Here is a 15,995-nt window from a genome sequence, read left to right on the forward strand (position 1 = left end):
AAATGTATAATTTCAAGAGAAGTGAAGAGAGGAACTTTGTGTGTGTGTGACACACATGGTGGGGAACTGTAACCATAGTTGAGAATATCCTTGAATGTAGTAGCTTAGAAAAGATATTTTTAAAAAAATATTGTACAGTACATGAGATTCTAGCCACAATAGAAGCTATTCCATTTCCTCTTAGAGGAAATTTGAAGTGATAACACTGAAAACAGTGAAAACTGAAGCTCCGAAGAATAGTTTAAGGTGAACCATTGCTTGTTAGCAGCTTGTGTGAAGCTTTCTAATTTTCTCAGATTTGAGTCATATTAAGAAATGGTTTGTTTGACCACTCGTTCATTCTTCCTTTGCTGGTTTTCCTCTAGCCTTTTCAGGTCAAGCTAACTATACAGAATTCTCTTTATTTTTTTTTAACCCTAGACAACAAATGTATGTAACCAGTACATTTTTAAGAGATCAATACTTTCCTAAAAGTGGTACTCTTAACTTGTAGAGGAAGCTGTGATCTTTTTATCTTTGGAAGTTTAGAACAGTGCTCTTATACTCTTAATTTATGATTTTAATGTTTTTCATGTTTTTTAAAAAGATAGGAATTCAAACTGCAGTGTTAAAGTAAAAAGTTTCAGGAAAATTGGACAAATTGTAAGGCATGCCAGTTGTTTACATGGATGCCCTCATGTGGTTTAGAGGTCCTTTTTGTCCTACCTGAAATCCTCCCTTCTCCCTAGAGCGCTAAGAATTCACAGTGAGCCATGCAGGTCATCTCAGTCTGGCCCAGGGTGTGCTCAGCAGTGGTGCCTTCCTGGGTTGGTTTAGTCCAGGCGTCGTCTTGGGGAAGTACCTTCTCCTGGGCTGGCCTGTCTAGAGTTGAAACCACACTTGAGACTGCAAGTCCACATGGTGAGCACCCCAGGGTGACTGTTTTCAGAAAGTTGGAAATGCTGCTCACAGCATGGGTACTTATATGAGGGAGAAGCTTGATCTTACAGAGAAGCAAAGTGGAGGCCTCGTATTGGGTCTGTGCCGGTAGAGAGGCATGTGCCAAAACAAATGTACACAGAGAGCTTTAGACTATTTTATCTTACTCAATTTACAAAGAGTTAGGCTCTTACAACTTTTCTGCAGTGGATTAAGTCTTACCCAGAGTTTCCAGACAACAGAGGTATTTAGGATAAAAAACAATTCTAGACTATATATCCTGTAAGTATAATATTGTTCTAGAAATTTTAATCTGTCCCATTTTCGGCATTGTTACATCTGGATTTATTTCCTCATGTTTTTCATTGGCTTTGTAAATGATTTGGGGCATACACCTTGAATATACATTTACATGACTTGAAAAGGATGAATGGGTTCATCACTGGAACTAACAGAATACTTTAGTATTTTCAGTAGTTATATAAAATTCTAAAATCGAGGTGTTGATATCCTATGCTTTCTTTTATGCATAATTTAAGTTCTTCATCACAAGAAAATAGATCCTAATGTGCTCTGCTTTTTGCTTGGGGTTTTTATTTTGTTTTGCCTGTTGCTGCAGTCAAATAGGTAAGATACTTAATTGTATTGCAATGCTGCGTGTTTATAGAATGACTGCAGATTAGAAAGATGTATGGACTATAAAACAGACAAAGGTTTTCATTAGCAAACAGCAGAATCACTTTAGCAACAAATGAGTTTGCTCTTAATATTCTTCTGTGGTGGGGTCCTATGTGTGAGACAGCCATTTAGCAAGAACAGCAGAAAGTGTTTATAGTGTGAACAACTAATTGATATTTTGGGAAGGATGGACTTGTTTAGGTTACCTTTAGGACGGGGTGGACAGTTGTGGCTCTGTGCTGTGGACTGGGCAGTACCTGGGCCCTGGGCCTCTCTGGGGAGGAGGTAGTGAGTGGTTTAAAGAAATGCCTATGTGCTGCACTGAAACGGAATTAATCCCAGGAGAAGCAGGCTCCACTTTGTTGTCTTTGGTAGCCAGTAAGTCCTTTTAACACACACACACATCCTCCCTCCCTCTCAAACACACACACACACACACACACACACACACACACACACACACGCTCACTCACTCACTCACTCACTCACTGAATTTAAAAGGAGAATTTCAACTAAATGAAATTTGGTCTCTGGTTATCCACCACTGGGACCTTTTTTAAACCAAAGTTGATGGCATTCATTGGAAGGTTGACCTTGTTGGCTTGTGTGGCAGTGTTAGGCCCAGGCTCTGCTTAAGCAGAGGTTCACAGTCTAAGTTTCAGCGGAGGTTACAGGACAGTAAGGTAAATGATGGGTGATCTGGAGCAGGGGGAAGAGGTTGGCATCTAAGGGGACTGCTTGTGTCGGCCCCACTGGGATGGTTTTGGGGTTTGTCTTTCAGGGCACTTCATTTCTGAGAGTGCGTAAGAGCACATGGCATTAAATAGTAGAGAAATTTAAAGGCTTTGTCCTTTTCCCAAAACTAGCTTCTTTTTGAACTGGGTTTTCCTGTGGGACCCAGTTAATTATGGCAGAGGGAAGCAACGCACCTTTTAATTACAGCCTTGTGATACACAAATGCTTGATATAGTTTAATGTTGTTAAGAACACTTTCTCTTCTATCCTTGAAAAGTTTTTTTCTTTTTTTTTATCCTAAATATACGTGGTTAGGGCTGAAATGTGATTTTGAATACTTCTGGGTGCTAAAGGCCTGGCAGACCTCTGTTTCTCAATTGCATTCTCTATTTCCTCCACTGCAGAGCTGCTTCCTTCCAGTTTCGCAGGCCAGGGCCTCCTCCCACCTTCCTTCTTTGTTTCTCAGGACCCGTACGCTCATTCCCTGTAAGTCAGTTCTTTACCGTTTCGTCTTGAAGTGTGTTGTATGTTCACTAACTCCTGTCCCACTCTCTGGGGGGTTCGTTCTCTATAAACGAAATAAGAAGGGTGACTAATGCTTGGGAAGGAACAGCCCACATACGATCTCTTGTCAGTGAACTGTTTCCCGCTCCTGGAACAACTTCTTGGACATACTTTTTTCCAGTGTAGGTCACGGGAAGACAACAGAAGATGCTAAACCCTCCCTTTGTGAAACCTACGATCTTCCTAAGGTAGAGAGAACACAATTTTTCTCCAAGTGAATGATTATAGTTCAGTTGTGAGGACATGGAAACAAGTTTGAGGAAGCCTGTTAAACAGGAAGTTTGTGATGAATGACTTAATCAAGTTGGAACCATTCATAGTGGTTTGAAATTCCTGTTTATGTATTTATTTACTTCCTATAACAGAATAGCCAGTGACTCTTGCCTTACCGCTGTGTCAGGTGGTACACCACGCACTTCCATTCATGCCACACCATTTGGGCGCTTGCATCCTGTGTGGTAGTCAGGACTTTCACGGGTGTCAGAGCTGACCTGCACAGTGAGACTTACGCAGAGTTGGCCCGGTCACGGCTTACTCCAGAGCTAGTTAGTCCTTAGCTTCTGCCATGAGTGCTTACCCTTTTTATTACTGTTTTAGACGAAAGCATACTCTCCCACATCCTTTGCTCAGTGGAGGCTGCTTTAATGTAGTCATACTTTCCTTCTTTTGGAATGATATGAGTCAGATAAAGTGGTTTAGAGATAAATGTGTCTGTACAGTGGTTTGAGAATCTACAGCAGAAGTTGGATTGATTAGGGAGAGACACTGCATGATCTTACTGCTGTCAGTAAATGAATGCCCATAGCTCTCTGTCTGCATTTTAGTGTGTCTGCACTCTTTTACTTTCCCCGACATAAAACAAGAGTATTAGGGCAGATGACCCTGGTAGCACCCACCAGAGTTATGAGGTTGCAAGTCTCCACCCACAGATCTGGGATCACTGGAGGAGGACTGAGGCCGCAGTGCACAGGGGGCTCCAGAACATTTAGGTGAGAAGGGGAGTAAGAGGGAGCTCTGTGGAAGGGTCTCATGTGTAAGCATAGTCGAGCTATCCGTAGCAGACCTTCTGTCGGAACTCGTTTTAAATCATACTATGTCGTGTGTTGATAAATGTGTCTATTGACATCACTTAGGAAAAACAACCATTGATTAAATGTCACATGTTTTCCTTCTGTTTGCAAGCATGTTGAATCATTTTTAAAAGTTGTTTTTTCACTAGCAGCTCTAATGGGAACTTTGTAGAATAGAAATTTTCCTACTTTCTCATTAGCGTGTTTTCACTTGTAAAAGTATAGGAAGAGATGTGTAAAGACAGGAAGCAGGTGGAGGGAGTAAAAGCCGTGCTGGGAATCTGTGTAATAGTCACACGCACTGAGAAAGTTCACAGAAATTCAATGTGCTTTGGAAATGTCTAGTTTGTCTAGCATTTTGAAAGAATTTCTAGAATGAGCCTGTGTAGTCATAGGTTCCATTCTGTTAGTGTGAAGTCCTTTGTGTTGGGCGGGGGCTGGGGACCTCTGAGGGCCTTGCGCTCCGCTTGTGAGTCCTCAGTGCCTGTGGCTGCAGGATGTGCACATCTGAGACCCCTGCATCAGCTGCTGTGGCTTCCCGCCATAGGGACCCACTGAAATAGAGGCACATCATCTTGCATAAATATATCACATTAAGGCCGAAGATGAATTTTACATAGTAGGTAACAAACTATTTCTGCTCCATCAAGGTACGTACATACAACTTCAGTATCAAGTGTGCTCTTAACAGTGATAAATCCAAAGAGATAGTTTTGCAGCAGCAGTGTTACAGGTGGAGTCACATAACTTTCCTTTGAGCTCTAACTGGAAAAATAATTTTATGTGCCTCGGTTTCCCTGTTTCTAAAATGGGGCCAATAATACCTGCTTCCTGGCGCTGTGCTGAGGATGGAATGAGAGGTACCGACTGCAGTAAACTGTGAAGTAAAACACACTGTGTGTATATAAGATACAAAGGCCAGCAGGTGCATTCAGTTTAAGTGGCTGGTTCTGTTTTGTTTTTGATTGAACACAATGCCCAGGCTGCTGTCTTGTCACAACTACCAAGCAAATAGAAAAGTAGAACAAACGCAGCAGCAGTGGGAAGACGCTCACGGATCTGTGGTGCTCTCTGCACAGGGTGAGGAACAGACTAGATACACCTGAGCCGGCACTCAGGTTGGAAGGCAGCGTTCTCAGAGCGCCGGGGAGCACAGCAAGAACGGTGTCCAGGAAGGAGACCAGGTGTGGCTTTCAGTGGCTAGGGTGGAGCTGTAAGCGGAGGCCAGGATCAGCCCATGGCTTTTAGTTCAAGAGTAGGCTAGTAGTCTCTGTGTGCTTTTTTGGGGGGGCTGGGGAGAATCACACACCTTTTTATTTTTATTTATTTTTGCCCTTTTAAAATTTATTTTGAGACAGAGTCTTGTTGGTTGCCCAAGCTGACTCAAACTTGTCATCCTCCTGCCTCAGCCTCACCCGAGTACTGGGGTTAAAGCATGCACCATCATGCCTGGCTACATAACACATTCTTGACTATGAATTTTCGAAGAATGAGATGGAAATTTTAAAGTAAATAAAAATTTGAAATGTTCTTGTCCTGCAGCGCAGTGATGGTTGTTTTCTTAGAATGTCCTGTGGAGGGCACGTGTGGCATGGCTGTGCCCTGTGTGTGAGGAGTCCCTGGGGACGCCCCTCGGCGCTCACTTCTGGCCGGTGGTGGGACGGCACAGTGGGGCTCAGTCAGAGCGACTCCGTGGAGGCTCTGTGGCCTTTAACAGCAGCCCTGCTCTCTGGCGCCTGCTGTCCAGTCCTCACACATCCCGTCTGGATCAAGGCTCCCACAGCCCAGCAAGTGTGCGGTCACCCTGGGCAGCAGCAGCGCCATGCAGCCGACCTCGGGATTCTGGAGCCGCTGACCAGCTGACTGTAGTGTTTGAATTTAGTTCTGAGACGTGCTTGCTGTGTGTGGAGAAAGTCCCGTAACTTGTCTTCCAAAGCAGCCAGTTTTTTTTCTTCAAAATTCACATTTAAAAGCCTCCTGTTCCCGTATGTGTACACATTGTATTGTCTCCCTAGTGTGAGAATCTGAAGGAGTAACTAAGGTCTAAAATGTACAATAGATTTTGTGAATTGGAAGGAACTGTTCAAAAGAAAAGACAAACTGTGATGGGGGAAAGGGGAAAGGAAGGAAGGGAAAAAAAAATTAACTATACACAAGATGGTTAATATAGTTAAACCGCTCGTTTTTTCTTAGGTCACTGAAGAGAAAGGTTTGTACTAATACTGTTCGCAACTGCTATGAAGATAAAATAGATTATGTTAATTATTGTAACTCTCCTGCTAACCTGTTTTGAAACTCTTATAGTTATTTTTATTGTTGCTTTTCCTCTTAAAAAAAAAGGCCTCTTGTTGGTGGGAGGAGTGGAAGGTGTGATTATGAAGAGAGGAGACTAAGTCTGTAAAGCTGAGGTGGTGTTCCATAGGTGCTGTTAGCCTAGTAGCGGTGATAGTAATGTTACTAATACTGGTTGAGCTAAACATTTTATGTGCACCACCCCAGTTCTTCCTCTCAAAGCTCTGCCAGTGTTGGGGCGGTGAGTCCATCTCAACAGATGTTTGAGTGCTAACTTGATGGCGCTGTGAGGATTGGGAGTGCCAGAATACAGCCGAAGTCCCTGTGCTCGTGTGAACAGCTCGCAGCGCAGGGGCAGCAAACAGGCCCCAGAACCACACACAGCACTCGTAATAAACTGTGGTGGGTGAGCAGGGCGACGGAGGTACTGAGAAGTGCTTCCAGAGGGAGGAACTTGGGCTGAGGCTGAGCTTGGGAGGGCGCTTCTGGGCAGTGCAGTCTGCCGTTTGGCTATTGATGTGGACTTGTTCTTGTCCCAGATAAATCTTAAAGTTCTGGAGAGTAAACTGTGTTTCTTAATTCTTTGTGTGTCATTCTCTGTTCCTAGTGCAAAGTAGGTTCTGATAAACATGAACTGGCAAGTATTAGTACATGAGTGGATGGATTGGAGGTGTGCAGGTAGATGGCACACGTTCCTTGGATTGTTTCCAGGTCAATCAACAGATGTTCGTTGAAAATACCTTATGTGCAGAACATGTTAGGAGCTATGACGTTAGAAAGTAAGAGCAAATTTAGTCACCTTGCCTTGTAAGGCGCTTGGAATCTGATCTTTAGAGGACATAGAATAACATTCAAGAGTTACAAATGGTAGAGCAGGTTGAACAAGCAAGCACACCGTATCTGGCCTGCCTATCCACCCCACTCCTCATCCATGGGGGAGATTGTTGGGTCCGGCTTCCTAAGAATGTGCTGTGCTGCTTGGGATGGCAGTCTGCAGAGGGATGGCAGAGGCTTGTGAGTGGGCCTTGAAAGCCAGCTGAGCACCAGCAGAACTTTCTGGCTGTAGATAAATAGTAGCGAGTGGAGAGGAGACTGGCTGACTTGGCTTTTTCTCTCACTGTGTCCTGTAGAGACAGGATTTGGGTAAGTGATGGAAGGTGCGTTAGCAGTCCCAGTCCTTACCCCCTACCTCTTGGCTCATGCAGTGGTTGCCCCAGGAGCAATGGGCAGCTGGCGCAGTGTTCTGTGTTGGTAGCACTTGTTCAGTTTCTGCTGTGTCCAACAGACACGACACAAATGCCAGTACTAGTGGCACGTATTTTCACAAGAGGCACTGCCAAGTCTTGCCCCTCCAGAAATCATGGCTTCTTTAATGTTCTGTTGGCTGTGTGAAAAACAGGAATTTATGTAACAAACCCTGCACAGCAAACCTTTTCCTGTTCGGAAAAAAATTTTTTTATTTGTTGGCAAAGGCAGTAGACAGCTCTGTTACTCAGTGACCTGAAATGTCCTCTTAGAAAAATACGTAGTATGATGTTTTGATAAGTAAGGGATTGCTGTAGCCTTAAAAAGAACAAAGTCTGAGTAGTTAGTGTATGTCTCACTTGAGTCAGTCAGTGTTCTTGAATTTTCTTAAAGATTTCATTATTCCCTCTTCTGTGGTTCTGTTAAAAGTGCCCCCACTTGTACTTGCCAGTGTGTCTGACAGAACCATCTTGATGGTATAGAGCAGCACCCTCCACCCGAGTCAGTGCAGACAACCAGGAAGCTGCTATCTGAGATGATCGTTCTCCTCCCTTATTAATTAAATGTGACAGGAACAGGAGTCAGGCTTCCTCTCCTCCAGAGATTTCATTGGAGCTTATCTGTGTGTCTATTGTGTCCAAAGAACAAAGCCATCGTGATGGGATAGTGTGCATATGCCCAGACTTCCAGCATGTAGACAGGTCCCAGAGTGTCGTGCTTGGCGGCGTTCCAGCACTACCCCATACAGGCTGCCACTTGGAGGAGGAGAGGAGAACTTGGGTTTCTTGTGTTGGTGCACATAGCACTTGAGGCCCTGGCTTTGTAAGCACACATGTGTATGTGTGCATGCTCATGTGTTAGTGCCTTCCCATGAGATTTTGAGAATCTTTGGAATGAATAGGATATGAGAGAAACGCATTCCTTAGCCTCTTTGGGGGATTTTGTATGGACCGTGTCCTCACAGCGTGTCTTGAGTTGGGTATAGATCCTAGGAGGGAAGAAAATGGGAAGTCTTAGAAATGGGAGACCATGCCTGCCATGCCCAGCCCACCTGCCCAGCATCCTGCGGAAAGCTCCTGAGTGGCCATGTCTGAGACGCACTCACTGTGTGCCTGGCAGAAAGGCTTGCTGTGTTGTAATTCTTGGGCGGAATGTGGCACAAAGGGTCAGAAGGCATTCTGAAATGTCGATTTCTCAGCTGTTGTTGGGCCTCCTTCTGACTTTTTCATCTCCTTTTAGAAAGTGAGATCTCCGTGCCCCTGTTCTGTTTTGTGCCTTTCCGTAAGAAAAGATAACTCAGTGTTGTGGAGGGGCCTGGCCCTGACCTGCTGTGCAGAGATGATATTCTGACACAGTGGTTGGCACTTGGGCATCTTTGTCCCATGACAACAGCATGCGGATGTGGGCATTGTGGCTGCCTCCCTAAGTGACCACAGATTCAACCAGAGGTTTTTTTGTGGTCCAGAAGAGGTGCTGCAGGGAGACAGAGTGCTTGGTCAGCTGAGCTTTACGCCCAGTTGGCAGAGGGGGCCAAGAAAGCCTGGGAGCTGTGCACATAGCTCCTTCCCCAGTGGTTTAAGGAACCCAGAATCCTGCTCCCAGACATGGTGAGGCTGCTGAACTCAGTAGTGACTTTGCCCCATGCTGTGCTGGGGCAAAAGCTAGTAGGACTGATAGATGGATCCCTCCTTCTTAGGAGCTCAGATTGTTTCCCACTTTTTTCCCAGAGGTATTCCACAGACACAACCAAATGCCAGATGTCTGGCTGCGTGTTGAATAGGAGAATCACATTGGGCTTCTGGGACTGCAGCTGAACCCTTAGAGATCGTGGCCCGACTTTCCCACATATTTGTAGTTGTGAATTTTTATGTGTAATTTCGCTAAACTACCCACAGCCCTGTGGATAGGAGTGCAGAAGCACGCCTTAGAACTATGTTCTCCACCCATTTCCCTTCTGTAGCTGTTGTTTTGGACAGAGTATAACCCTCGATGCAGTGTCGTGGAGTTAGTTGGTATGCTTCTGGTTATACTACTTGAATTTAAATTTTGGGTTTTTTTTTTTTTAGGTGATTGACTTTTCAAATAGAAAATGACCATTTTCTTCTTATTAACTTACGTTTGCCTAATGGACTTTGAACATATAAATCAATCTAGATCTCACTAGTTTTCAGGTTTTTAATTCTCTAGTAGGAATATATCTAGTTTCATCTTTTTCTCCCATAATCATATGGGCCCAGTGATATAAAACCTCTCACTTTGTGTAAATGGCATATGTTTCCTCTGTAGAGAATTGGGAATTTTAGGAGTAATAGAGTGGAAAAGCTTTTGATGACACTTTTGATACAGATTCTTATTTGCATAGCATTGTGGATGAGCAAAACTTAGTTGGTTTGAAAACTGATCCTGTAATCTGCCCATGAAACATATCTGTATAAAAGAAAGTATTTCTAATCATGCTTATTTAACATAATTAAAGATAGATACTATTTTTAAGGTATGGTACTGCTTTTTGTATGTCCATTTGAGATCTTTTGTAGTGGGTCCAGAGCTCTAATGAGTGTTTCCATTGAAATTTGTACCAGGAACTCTTAAAATGTTACTTGTCTTCCACATGATACATGTGGAATAGTAAGCTTCCCAAGTGGAAAAGTATTGTCCTTCTAACATGACGTCTTTTGCTTTACAGAATTCAATTCGCCATAATCTGTCCCTGCACAGCAAATTCATTCGTGTGCAGAATGAAGGAACTGGGAAAAGTTCCTGGTGGATGCTCAATCCAGAAGGAGGCAAGAGTGGGAAATCCCCCAGGAGAAGGGCTGCGTCCATGGACAACAACAGTAAATTTGCTAAGAGTCGAGGCCGAGCTGCTAAGAAAAAATCATCCCTCCAGGCTGGCCAGGAGGGTGCTGGGGACAGTCCTGGATCGCAGTTTTCCAAATGGCCTGCAAGCCCTGGCTCTCACAGCAATGATGACTTTGATAACTGGAGTACATTTCGCCCTCGAACTAGCTCAAATGCTAGTACTATCAGCGGGAGGCTGTCCCCCATTATGACGGAACAGGATGATCTGGGAGATGGGGACGTGCACTCTCTAGTATACCCGCCGTCTGCGGCAAAGATGGCTTCCACTCTGCCCAGTCTGTCTGAAATAAGCAATCCTGAAAACATGGAAAACCTTTTGGATAATCTCAACCTTCTCTCATCCCCAACACCATTAACTGTTTCAACCCAGTCTTCACCTGGCAGCATGATGCAGCAGACAACGTGTTACTCCTTTGCACCGCCAAACACCAGTCTGAGTTCCCCCAATCCAAACTACCAAAAGTACACATACGGCCAATCCAGCATGAGCCCTTTGCCCCAGATGCCTATGCAAAGCCTTCAGGACAACAAATCTAATTATGGAGGATTGAATCAGTATAACTGTGCCCCAGGCCTGTTAAAGGAGTTACTTACTTCTGACTCTCCTCCCCATAATGACATTATGTCACCAGTTGACCCTGGGGTAGCTCAACCCAGTAGCCGGGTCCTGGGCCAGAATGTGATGATGGGCCCTAATTCGGTCATGCCAACCTATGGCAACCAGGCATCTCACAACAAAATGATGAATCCCAACTCCCATACCCACCCTGGACACGCCCAGCAAACATCTGCCTGTAATGGGCGCTCCCTGCCCCACGCAGTGAACACCATGCCTCATACCTCAGGTATGAGCCGCCTGACCCCAGTGAAGACACCTTTACAAGTGCCTCTTACCCATCCCATGCAGATGAGTGCCCTGGGCTATTCTTCGGTGAGCAGCTGCAACGGTTATGGCAGGATGGGCATTCTCCACCAGGAGAAGCTCCCAAGTGACTTGGATGGCATGTTTATTGAGCGTTTGGATTGTGACATGGAGTCCATCATTCGGAATGACCTCATGGATGGAGATACCTTGGATTTTAACTTTGACAATGTGTTGCCCAACCAAAGCTTCTCACACAGTGTCAAGACGACGACACACAGCTGGGTGTCAGGCTAAGAGTTAGCGAGCAGGTAAGTTCACCGTAGTATTGGAAGGCCTGAGAAAGAAGAGTGTAAAAGAGAGGAGCATAGTATCTTGCCTTCTGTCTTCTATGGTTAGCATGTTTTGATGTTAACCAGCTGCCCCTTGCAGAGAGATGTCTTTTATTATTCATTCTCTGCCCCCACCCTTTGCAGCCTATCAATTTTCCCTTCAAATTTAACCATAACAAAGCTTTCTGCCACTGCTTTAAATACTTTCTTTTGACAGTTAGTGGCTCCATCTTTTTAGTAGCTCTTCAATAAATAAATATGTTCGATACAAATCAAATACTAGGTTTTTTTAAAATAGAAGTTTTGCCATTGACTGATTTTAGAGCTGTTTGAGAAAGGTCTAACTTTTCCCCACAAGTATGTCTGTCGCCCTCATTTGTGAAATTTAATTAATTTAATTTGACTCTATTTTCATTGTGTGTGTATGTTTTTTCCTAGGCTACAAAGTCATTCAGATTGTCTGACAGCAGGAACTGAAAGAAGCAGTCCAAAGATGTCCTTCACCCATCCTTTTGGTTTTCTTGATTTAAAAAAAAAATCCTTCCTTTTTTCCTTTCATCAGAGTTGGCAGCAAAGTTACTTTTCCTGTGCAGGATGTTTGCCTGGTGTTTGCAGCTTATGTGCTACTGTAGATAAGGACTGTGCCATTGGAAGTTTCTTTACAATGAAGTGCCAAACTCACTACACCATATACTGCAGAAAAGACTTGGGGATCCTGGTATGCTTTCAGGTTTTGTATATAAGCAGTGGATACAAAATTGTATTTGTGTTTTTTTTTTGTTTTTTTTTTTTGTTTTGTTTTTTATTTTATATATTCATTTGGTCCAAGGAAAGTTTATACTCTTTTTGTAATACTGTGATCATGTCTTGGTAAGTTAAACATTTGTTTTTACTACCTGTGTTCTGCTGAAGTGATGAATCACAAAGAACTGAGATGTCCTACACCTCCACCGAGTGACTTCGGACCTGTGCACGTGCCGCAGGAGGCACATGTGAACCAAGGAGCCTGTTACCGATCTGCTGAGTTAATGGACTTGTCAGACTTTTTTGGGAAAAAAAAAATAGATTAAGCGCCAGCCTTGTACAGGTCTTTTCTATTTTTTTTTTTTTATTTTGTTATTTGCAAATTTGTAAAAACATTTGAAATGGTTCTAATTTCCAGATAAATGATTTTTGATGTCATTGTTGGGACTTGAGATCATTTTTGGAATAGATATTGTAATGTTTTCTTAAAACTAGAGTCTACTTTGTTACATTGTCCGCTTGTAAATTTGTGGAATCACAGGTATTTGGGGGACAGCATTCGTAATTTTCATTTTGTATTTCTAACTGGATTAGTACTAATTTTGTATGTGCTTAACTGGTTTGTACACTTTCAGATGCTACTTGGTGGTGTTTCTGACTAATCTTAAATCATTGTAATTAGTACTTGCATACTCAATGTTTCTGGCCCTGATGGGCAGGAAAGTGATGTATAGTTATGGACACTTTGCATTTTGTATTTAGAAGAGCTAAATATGTTTTTATGTACGTATTTTAAAGAAATCCCACCTGCTTCGATTACATTGTGAACTGTGTGCACTGCGTAGTGTCTCCTCTGGTAGATACCTGTATGTTGCGTTGTTACAGTTATTCCTGCGAGGCCTCATAATGTTTGTAGATCAGAAAGCGAGACCTACATGTAAAATAGTTCCCTGGCAGTCTTGGTCAACCTAACCATTTTGAGTTGTGCTTTAGCAAAAATTTCCCTAAAATCTCTGCTCTTGTTTCAGTCTAGGTTGGGGTCGGTTTTGTGGAATAGATACTGAATTGTAGATACCTTTTTGGAATAGATACTTGGAGCTCTGCCTTGAGGAGTCATGTCACTCCTCACTCTCCATCGGTCTTTCTTCTGTCTTTCAAAGTTTAAATTGAAGGAGGGAGTGCAGAAATGGAGCTAAAGTGACTTTTAGAATGGTTGTGTTCCTAAGTAGATATGTCTATCAAGTGAACTTGAACTTGTTTAAAAATAAGGGGAGTTAATTTGAAAACCAACCAACCAGCTTTTAAGTTACAGGTTTGAAGTGATTTTAAAAGCCTTATCTTAGGTTGAGAATTTGAGTATTTCTTCAGCCGGTAGCAGCCCATACCATACTGCAATCATTGTATTTTAATACGTTACAGTTACTTGTAACTGACAGATCAGGGTCATTGGCTTTGCCTCCCATTCACTCTACTGCTGTTTCAGTCATGTGGAAAGCCCAGGGCCACCAGAAAGGGAGGAACGGTTCTCTGGTCTTCTGGAGAAGACTCTGCTTCTCAGTACACAGTCTGATCGTACTTATTTCTGTATCTTGTATGTTAATTGCATCCCTTCTGGTGTGTTTTTTTCCCTGGTGTGTAATAAGAACACAAGTGTTGCTGAAAGGCCAACTGCATGATAAGCTTTCTACCATGACCTTCAGTGTTTCAAACATGTGTAATCACCCCCTCTGACCATCTTCCTGGGGCACTCCAAAGCTGACTTGGTGTAAAAAACCCATTTTTCTGTAAGAAGTGCCTCCTGCATATTAGAAATTACTGGGGTCAGAAAACTCATGTGCTCGGTTCTGGGCCCCTGTCCATTCTTCCACTTTCCTCCTGTGTGTGACATTGCTTCATCGTTACTGAAGGAGCCACAGAGCTCCTATTCTGCTGGTCATAGAGGCAGCCAACAACCGCTAAAATCACCATTAAAATCTTACTCCTTCTAAAGGGACTTTGGAAGATGTTTCTTCCTTCTGAGTCTGTCTGAATTTTTCCTCACCCTCATTTTCCTTTGGGTTGGAATCCTAACATGAGCCCTGAGTAGCCCTCAGGGGTACAGTGAAGTCCAAGGAAAGGTATCTGTTTTGAAAATGAACATCATGTGGCCTCCGGGAGTTCTTTTTCTGCAAGAATACTGACTTTCTGGAGTAATTAGTATATTATTGTACATGATTGCTTTGTGAAATGTGCATATGATATCACCTATGCAGCCTTGTTTGATTTATTTCCTCCAATTTGTACTGTTGTTAAAAGCATATTGTATTATAGAGCTATTCAGATATTTTAAATATAAAGATGTATTGTTTCCGTAATATAGATGTATGGAATATATTTAGGTAATAGATGCATTACTTGGTAAAGTTCTCCTTTGACAAACTGACAAATTCTAGGTTAATTAGCAATGTTGTATCCCAGTGAGCAGTAAATCAATGGAACATCTTATGAAGAGGATGAGGACACTTAAAATGGAAATAGTTGTCCAAAACTGTACAATGTGGGCTTACTCAACTGCTGGGTTTATATTAGCAGTACTCCCCTTACCTCCCCCAAATTCAAAATTCTTACTTTGAGCTCTTAAGAATTCCTAACTTATAACTGGTTTTAAATGAGAAATTTCTCCTGTGGTTTTAGTTTGAGAATAATCAGTAAAATGTGCAGTGTGTTTTATGCAAACAGAGCAGCCTGGCATTATAACAGCCCCTCCTTGAGGTGGGGACTGGCCTGGCACTGTGGCCAGCGGTGGCCGTGTAAGTCCCGTCAGGATAGTCACACTCTCCCGCATTTTGCCACTGAGTTTAGTAGCAGTGCAGATTCCATGTTTCTGTTTCGATACTCTCTGAGAAGTGCCTGATGATGCTGATGTACTTACAGGTACAAGAACAATCTTTGCTATAATTGTATAAAGCCATAAATGTATATAAATTATCTTTAAATGGTTTGGTGTCTTTCTTTCCTAATTGTTCGGAGTAAGCTCCTTACAAGGGATTTTTGTGTTAGATACCAAATACTGTCAACCACAGTATCATGGTTTATTCAAAACTGGTATTTCCCTTGGAGGAAAAGGGTAACAGTTCCTCTAGGATCAAACCGAGGCCCCCAGAGACAGAGCAGTACAATCTGTGCTAATGGTCCTGGAGCACTTTATCTTTAGAATGTATGAAACTTCATCTAGTCTAGGGATCCTGAGGCATATTAAATCCAACATCAGAACAGACTGCTAGAGGTGAGCAAACCAGGTAGAAGCAAGTTCCGAAGGGTCCTGGCTGTGGATGGAACCGATACCTTCCCAAGGCCGGACATGCCCGTCATGGTTACACACTTTGCTTAAGGTGGATCACTTCTTTCAGTAACTGCATTTCCAAAGTTCCCCTGATTGTTCTTTCCAGAAAACCTCTGAAAGATGACCTAGGATTCCATTCATGTGGTTACAATTAATTTAAAACAAATCCAAAGCCCAGTCCTGCTTCCTTCTGACTCTGTACCAGGCAAGCAAGTGTATGAGTTCCGGTAACAAGAAAATCTGTTGCTAGTGTTTTTTCTGTTTAGACATCAGGTCAGTCAGCTTGCAGGGTTGTTTTTTGCCTCTTTCTGCAGTGGGACCCTTTTTTTCTTTTAAAGACAAATCAGAAGCTCAGTGTGTAGAACAGACAA

The 15,995-nt window shown here is 43.0% G+C and overlaps 1 protein-coding gene across 1 annotated transcript in view; it reads left to right on the forward strand.

Moving 5' to 3' along the window:
• The window catches only part of Foxo1 (forkhead box O1), a gene marked incomplete in the record, with an annotated part of 93,400 nt that extends 78,120 nt beyond the window's left edge, over nucleotides 1–15,280 (forward strand). The window contains 2 exon segments of the mRNA XM_005387637.2: nucleotides 10,189–11,537; nucleotides 11,997–15,280. Coding sequence (XP_005387694.2) covers nucleotides 10,189–11,523 — 1,335 coding nt within the window.
• Between the last annotated feature and the right edge of the window lie 715 nt (nucleotides 15,281–15,995).

This window comes from Chinchilla lanigera, unplaced genomic scaffold (assembly GCF_000276665.1).
Source record: "Chinchilla lanigera isolate Chin_1 unplaced genomic scaffold, ChiLan1.0 scaffold00030, whole genome shotgun sequence".
Taxonomy (NCBI): domain Eukaryota; kingdom Metazoa; phylum Chordata; class Mammalia; order Rodentia; family Chinchillidae; genus Chinchilla; species Chinchilla lanigera.